The sequence below is a fragment of the Fragaria vesca genome, linkage group LG4 (assembly GCF_000184155.1).
Source record: "Fragaria vesca subsp. vesca linkage group LG4, FraVesHawaii_1.0, whole genome shotgun sequence".
NCBI classification, from domain to species: Eukaryota; Viridiplantae; Streptophyta; class Magnoliopsida; order Rosales; family Rosaceae; genus Fragaria; species Fragaria vesca.
Window position 1 is genome coordinate 15,703,479 of NC_020494.1, and position 8,064 is coordinate 15,711,542.

At 46.4% G+C, this 8,064-nt stretch overlaps 2 protein-coding genes across 2 annotated transcripts; both read left to right on the top strand.

Moving 5' to 3' along the window:
* The first annotated feature begins 5,954 nt into the window (after window positions 1–5,954).
* On the top strand, window positions 5,955–6,623 carry LOC101303800 (protein NYNRIN-like). Its single transcript, XM_004298228.1, has one exon. It carries the CDS (start codon window positions 5,955–5,957, stop codon window positions 6,621–6,623), a length of 669 nt encoding a protein of 222 aa, XP_004298276.1.
* A 163-nt stretch (window positions 6,624–6,786) lies between these two features.
* LOC101304091 lies at window positions 6,787–7,146 on the top strand. The gene has a single exon (XM_004298229.1). The coding sequence runs from the start codon at window positions 6,787–6,789 to the stop codon at window positions 7,144–7,146; it is 360 nt and encodes a 119-aa protein (XP_004298277.1).
* The last annotated feature ends 918 nt before the right edge of the window (window positions 7,147–8,064 follow it).

Here is an 8,064-nt window from a genome sequence, read left to right on the forward strand (position 1 = left end):
TGTTTCTTATGATAGTTGTAGACAGTCTCAAGAATCATTTTGATTTCTAGAAAGTCTACTTTTGTGTGATTTTGCTCATCTGATTGGTAGATATTTCTAATGAAAACTGTAGATATAGAGAGACTTAACGGAGAGTTAACGGTGTTAGTTTGCTTTAACCTGCTATAGCAAGTCAAAACTTGTTGGGTATCCATACCTTAAGGCACACAAGTGGAACCCAACAATTGATGACGTTTGGAAACTGTTATGAAAGATGTTCAATGACGGTTGAAAACGTTATGAATGATTTTTTTATGACAATTAAAAAATGTCGTGGAAGAATGTTTCATGACATTTAGGAACCATCATTGAAATAGATTCAATGACATTTATCAAACGTCATTAAATATATTTCATGACATTTGTAAAAGGGTGGGGAAACCATGACTTCAGTAAAGACGGCGAAGTAGATGACGTTTGATGAATGTCATGAAACCCTTATAATGATGTTTTCCATGTTAATTTTGGAGTGAGTATTAGCAGAGATAAGAGCAAAATGATAGATGAGAGTAGTAACCTTAAGAAGGATGTTTCCTTGGGTAGCATTCGGAACTCAGAATGACCAAATTATAATCTCTCAGATCATGAGGTAATTTTGGGCTTCAAGAAGGATAATTCTACTGTGAAGATCTTAACAAGATGAAACCTTTTAGAGAAAAATAAAATGATTAAATTCAGTTTACCCTCCTGAGATTTGAGGTTAACATCATTTCAGATCCCATACTTTTAATTTTGAAAATTTACCCCTTAAAGTTTCCAATTTACATCAATCATGTCTAATTACTGAAATTCCGTCTAATTTGGACGTTAATCTTGAGTTCTTGACTCATAACTCACTAAAAAGGCTAATATAGTCATGTAACAACATAAATCGTTTTTTATGTACCTTTTTTTTCTTAAAATTTCATGCTAGCAATTAAACTCTAAACTAGACAGAATTTTAGCAATTGGGCTTCATTTATGAAAATTAAAGTATGTGTATTTAGTGAATGTGTTGTGTATGTAGTTGTAGTCGGTTGTGCATAAAACAACCTCCCAAGCCCGTAAACCAGCTGGCGTTCCACTATAACTGAGGCTGCCCCGAGATATCCACCAATAAGTAGGGTGGGCCAGGCCCAACCTCAGTGGCAGTATTGGGCTGGGAGTGGTTTTACAAGGCATAAGGGAATTGGGTGTGAAGTAGCAGCAAAGACAGTTGTCCCACATCGGTTTTCAGGTAAAGAGAATCCACTCTGGGCCATAAATATGGCCCAGCCACCAGCTTGTTAGGTATCATAACTACCCTCAGTAATTACATTCTACCACAAGTATCGACTTAAGCTTCGGAGAATGAAAGACCAGAAGCCCCCGGTCCCCTTGTTATTGCAGGTCAGCAGGAAGATAGCAGACCATCCACCAGACACATCATCAGCTTCTGCGAACCCATCCGGGATTGTATAAAAACATTTGGCGCCGTCTGTGGGAATTTTTACAAAAAGCCAGCGTGACTCGATGGCTAAGTTAATCGAGCAGCAAGACTAGGAGAGGGAGGTGATATTAGGAAGGACCCTGAAAACTGCAGGGGGAAGTTCAAGAATTACTGGGAGAACCCTGAGGGATGAAACACCAGAGTATGTGCCGCGGGATCTCAATCCTCAAGAGGTAGCCGAGATGTGGGAAGATATGAGGGCCCAAATCACTTGGCTGAAACAACAAAGCGCCCACGATCGAGTGGAAGCCTTCAGGAGGGAGCGTAGGTTGGAAAGGGATAACACCACGCTCATGAAAGCGCTAGCCCGAGGAGTTGAGCACCGGGAGGCATTGGACCGGGCGGGGGAGTTGGATCGGGCAACCACGTCACAGCAGACAGGCACTCCGGTGGGAGCGAACTGTAGGACCGTGCATATAGGAACGAACTTGTTCCCGGATGAAATGCGAGATGAGGGACCGCCGCCCTTACCCGAGCCAATCCCGTAAGTCCAAGTTGGAAGACAAGGAGAGATGGAAGAAACCCTAAGAGCTATCCGGGATAACGTGGCAAGTTTGGCTGAAAGAATCTCGGACGCTGAGAGAAGGGGGACGTGTAACCCAACTCTCGCGAGTTTCGAGGAAAGGGGGGACCGTCCGACCAAGCGCAGCCAAGCCACTGAAACTTAGTTACAATGGGGATCGAGACCCCCATCTCTTCCTCGATAGTTTCAAGTCTCACACTAACGCTAAAGGGTACTCAGATGCAATATGTTGCAATATGTTCCAAGAGACATTAACAGGGGAAGCGCTAAGTTGGTTCTACGAGCTCCCTTCGAACTCAGTCGATTGCTTCCGGGAACTGGCAAACAAGTTTGTCAATAGATTCATTTTACTAACGGACAGGCAGAACACCGCCTAGTTGTTCAAAGTAAAGCAAGATAGGGGTGAGGGATTGAAAGCTTTTGTGAACCGTTGGCAAGGTGCCACTGCTAGAGTCAGGAACTTTGACAAGAAGGTTGCAGAGGAAGCGTTCATTCAAGGACTGCTTCCTGGGAAATTTATGTATGCAGTAAAAATCGAATGTTCACAAGGCTACGATGAGCTTATGGAAATGGCGGTCAGACATGCACAAGCAGACCATGATACATATGGAGGGACCTCGGCCAAGAAGAGGAAGGTCGGAAGGGAAGGAGGATTGCCGGTACAAGTGGTCCAAGAGATTAGGGCCTGGACGGGGGAGCAAGAGCCGAACCCGCACCCAGTTGGAAAGAGGCACAAGGAAAGAAGCTGGGGGAAGGCAAGGAAGCAGCATAACGCGCAAGGGAAGGCAAAACGGCCGTACAAAGATACCGAGTACGCGAGAACGGTACCGACAAGCAAGGAGCATTTCTCAACACTCAACGCCACGTATGAGGCGATATGGAACGAGAATAAATCCGTCATTCCGCCTCCCTCGGCCCGGAAGTTTCCCCCATCTCGGCTCACCAAGGAAGATACCGGAAAGTTTTGTGGCTACCACGGGGAGGCAAGCCATAACATCAACAGCTGCATAGAATTGAAAAAAGCGGTAGAGCTCCTGGTGCAAGAAGGAAAATTGCAGCAGTATGTACTCGGGCCAAGGCACGTAGGGGCAATTAAAGTATATGGGACAATCAACACCATCCATGGCGGGTCTCGTATAGATAATAGAAGCAACAAGGAAAAAAAGCAGTGTACGGGATCCAAGGATGGCCGGGGGGTCTTCGCCTTTGGGAGTAGCAATAATCAGCAAGTGACCACCGGTTTGAAGTCCGTTACCTTCCTAGAAGAGGAAGAGGAGGGGATAAGGCCGCACGAGGACCCATTCCTAATAACATTGCAACTCGACCACTATATCACGAAGAAGATCCTAGTTGACATAGGAGCCTCGGTCAACGTGTTGTTCAGGAGCGCCTAGAAATGACTACATCGAGGAAGTAACAAGTTGATACAAGACCATGAGCCGCTGATCAGCTTCTCAGGTGATGTCGTCCAGCCCCTAGGATCGGACAGCTTTGGGGTAAGTATGGAAGGCCGAGAGGGAATTGCCCGGGCGACTGTAGAATTCATCGTGGTAGATTGCGAGTCGTCCTACAACGGGATCTTGGGAAGGCCCGTGTTATGGAAGCTTAAGTCTTTAGCTGCCGGCCACATGTTGATGATGAAGGTCCCAACCCTAACCGGAGTCATCACGACCTAGGGAGACCAGACGGCAGCAAGGAGTTGTTACGCGATAGACAACGGGAGGAAGAGATCCGAGGTTCTATTGGCGAGCCAGGCCACGGCATCCCCCTCAAACCCTTATGTGGATCCCAGGGATGATACTGACTCGGATAAGGAGCGTTCGGGGTCGGCAGAAGAAACAGAAATGGTATCAGTCTCAGATGAATTCCCGGATAAGCGAGTGACCATTGGGACAGGGCAGGCACCCGGGGTGCGAGCGGCCTTGATGTGCTTCTTGAAGAAAAATAGTGGGGCATTCGCTTGGCCATATAAGACATGCCCTGGATATCTAGTGGTATCGTAACACACCAGCTAGGAATCGAGAAAGGATCCCCCCCCCCTCCCGGTGCGGCAAAAGCGAAGGACGTTTAAACCAGAAAAGTATGAAGCAATGAAGGGGGAAGTGCAAAAGTTGATAGACATAAAGTTTATACGGGAGGTCAAATACCCCCAATGGTTGGCCAATATGGTCATGGTTCCAAAGAAGTCAACAGGACAGTGGAGGATGTGTGTAGATTACTCAAATCTCAACAGAGCATGCCCAAAAAACAGCTTCCCGCTCCCACGAATAGATCAACTGGTGGACTCCACGTCCGGATTCGAATTATTGAGCTTCATGGACGCCTATGTGGGCTATAACCAAATTCGGATGGATCCAAGGGATGAAGAGCATACAACTTTCACGACCGACAGGGGCCTTTATTGCTATAAGGTAATGCCTTTCAGACTAAAGAATGCGGGAGCAACTTACCAACAACTGATGAATGTCATGTTCGCCGAGTACCTCGGAAATATAATGGAGGTATATGTCGATGACATGCTGGTCAAAAGTCTAAAGGCCGAGGAGCATGTAGGGCATCTTGAGAAAGTCTTTGAAGTCATAATGAGGTTCGCGATGAGATTGAACCCTCAGAAATGCATCTTCGGGGTTGTCAAAGGGAAGTTCCTGGGGCATATAATTAGCAGGAGGGGGATTGAAGCCAACCCAGAAAAGATCCAAGCCATATTGGACATGGAAAGGCCCAAGGAGAGGAATGAAGTGAGTTCATTGGCCGGGAAAATTGTCGCCCTTGCCAGATTCTTTTCACGACTCACGGATAAGTGTGCCCCTTTCTTTCGGCTGCTGAAAGACCAGTGGTGTAAAGAGATAGTATGGGGACCCGAGCAGGAGGAGGCATTCAAACAAATAAAGGCGTACCTCACGTCCGCGCCGATAACCAATCCTGGGCAAGATGCTTTACCTATATATCGCGGCATCACAGTCAGCAGTTAGCTCAGTCTTGATAAGAAAAGAGTCCGATATCGAGCATGCTGTATTTTACGCTAGGAAGGGATACACACCGGCTGAGAGCAGGTACCTCGACGTGGAGAAATTAGCCTTGGCACTTATTATAACCACCAGAAGGCTCAGACATTATTTCCAAGCGCACTTGATAACCCTTTATACTAATCACCCCCTGAGGAAGATTATACAAAGCCAGAAATCAGCAGGAGGCTGGTGAAATGGGCAATAGAGCTGGAGGGAATTTGATATCCATTACCGGCCGAGAATGGCAATCAAGGGCCAAGCAGCGGCTGACTTTATTTCTAAACTCAGGCCCATGAAAGTTGTGGGAAAGTCCTTTGAGCTCACGCCCACGAAAGTTGTGGGAGTATCCTCCGAGATCGGCCGGGAGGAAAGTGGTCCCGGAGCGGATAAGGGTATGCACAGCGAGGAACCGCCGGCCCAACTGTGGAGGTATTTTGTTGATGGCTCAGTGATGAGAAATAAAAGCGGGGCGGGAATAATATTAGAGACTCCCGATGGATTCAAACATGAGTACGCCCTGGAATTCCATTTCAAGGCATCAAACAATGCGGCTGAGTACGAAGCTCTAATCGGGGGATTGCAACTCGCCCGAGACGTCGGTGTGGAAAGAGTTGAAGTGTTTAGTGATTCACAGTTGGTTGTAAATCAAGTCAACGGGAATTTTGAAGCTAAGGAGCCTTAGTTGTACTCTTACCAAGCATAATCAAAAGCCTTCATGCAACGTTTTAAGTCGACCTCTCTCTCTCACATCCCTTGGAAAGAAAACAGTAATGCAGATGCCCTCGCTCGGCTAGCCACCGGAGGGCCCGGGTAAGGCAGAAAGAAGGCACGGATTGAGGTTCTTGGAAAGCCAAGTATCAGTAAGACAATCTCAGAGATATTCATAGTCGAGGCGGGACCCGGAGAGCCTACGTGGATGGACCCCATAATCGAGTTCATAAAGGAGGGGGTGCGCCTAGCGGACAGGCAGCAGACACGAAAGTTGCAATCGAGATGTGCTAAAAACACCCTCATGAACGGGAAGCTATACTGCAGAGGTTACAATTTCCCAAACCTCAAGTGCGTGACAGAGGAAGAGGGAGAAGTGATCATGGGAGAAATTCATGAAGGGGTATGCGGGAATCACTCTGGATCCCGGTCGTTAGCACATAAGGCACTACGCACAGGGTTCTTCTGGCCCAACATGGGTGTCATGACAGATAGGATGTCGGAGAGATGCCGTAAATGCCATTTGCACGCCAACGGGATACATTCCCCTTCTATTGCTCTGTCAGTCTTATTGTCGCCCTGGCCTTTTGCACAATGGGGCCTTGACCTCATCGGGATACTGCCAACGGCACCCGGGCAGTTCAAGTACGTGATAGTGGTTGTTGACTATTTCACGAAATGGGTGGAGGCAAAGCCCTTGGGGAAGATAACCACCGAGTGTGTGAAGAATTTCCTGATGAAGAACATCTACTGCAGATTCGGGGTCCCGGAGACAATCGTCACGGACAATGGTACACAATTCAAAAATAACCATCTAATTGAATTCACAAAGGACATGGGTACCAAGATGGCATTCGCGTCGGTGGCACACCCGTAGACCAATGGTCAGGCGGAGGCGGTTAACAAGATCATTAAAAACCTTTTGAATTTTGAAAAAGAAGTTAGACGACGCAAAGGGTCTGTGGGCTCAAAAACTGCCGGAGGTATTATGGGCAATTAGAACCACAACAACAGAAGCAACAGGAGAAACTTCTTTCAGCATGGCCTTTGGCACGGAGGCTGTTTTGCCAATCGAGACGTTAATACCATGGGGAAGGGTCGAAAATTTCGACGCCACAACCAATGAGGAGGGTCTCCATTTGAACATTGACCTCATCGAGGAGAAGAGGGAGCGAGCAAACTTACACAACCAATTGTATAAGCAGCGGGTTGCATGCCATTACGATAGTAAAGTCAGGACCTGGACGTTGGGACTGGGGGACTGGGTAATGAAGAAAATCATGACCAAAACGGTGGCCCTGGACCCAACTTGGGAAGGACCGTACGAGATCATCGAAGAGGTCGGCCCAGCAACATTCTTTCTCCGAGATCAGTATGGGATAGTCACCGGGCGCCCCTAGAACACGGAGCGCCTCAAGTTCTACCCGGTGTGAAAGAGTCACCAAGATCCACTCCATCTTTTTGTAAAATGTTCATTCGTAAGTATTGCGGCCCCCGGGAGGACAACAAGTCCCGGAGGATGCCTTCATTCATTTTGAAAGACTTAATACAAGAATGGAGAAGTTAAATTCAAATTCTAATGATGGTAGTCCACCGGGAGGCATAAGTCAATTAAATCTCAAGAATTGCCCAACAGGATGGTTGACATGACCCACCCCGAATTTCACCCTGAAACCCAGAGTAAGTCGTGCGGGGACCACCTCCAAGGAAAATTTATCGTAAAGATTGATAAAACCTCCCTTGAAAATGGACAACCCTAACTCGAAAATTTCAAATTTACACTCTTATTACAGCACGTCCAAATGTCACATAATTATCCAGCTAAAAACAACAAATCTTATCCTTCAGAAATTCTAAACATGAAGTCAACCGACCGAGCACACTACCGAAATAATATACAATAATCCCAAAGTATTTAGAGCTACTAGGCACTAGCGGAAGCAAGAAAACACTAGTAGGTTAAACAGGTAACCTACTGATGAAAACTGGCAGAAATGCGGGTGACTATGCCACGCCTCCTACTAGATCCAACCTGAACTCTGCAGACTGGGCATTTTAAAACAAAGAGCCCAAGGGAAGACATTTGAAACCGTTAGAGTGAGTGGACAAAAATAAAATTTAAAAGAAAATAATTCTTTATGCTTCCCAAATTAACTTCTGAGGAAAAATAGTTAACAACATTCAACAAGCTCCAAAAGCTTTTAAAAAATTTACCAAATTTACTGAAACGTGACTAGCCGCGCCAGTCACCAACACTTCAAAAATAAGAACCTCTCAGGCTAAAATAAAATATGCATGTATTACACTCGTCATATCCC

Bases quoted from the DNA above. Each gene is read 5' to 3' on its own strand.
- LOC101303800 (XM_004298228.1), top strand. From the start codon at position 5,955: ATGGACCCCATAATCGAGTTCATAAAGGAGGGGGTGCGCCTAGCGGAC.
- LOC101304091 (XM_004298229.1), top strand. From the start codon at position 6,787: ATGGCCTTTGGCACGGAGGCTGTTTTGCCAATCGAGACGTTAATACCA.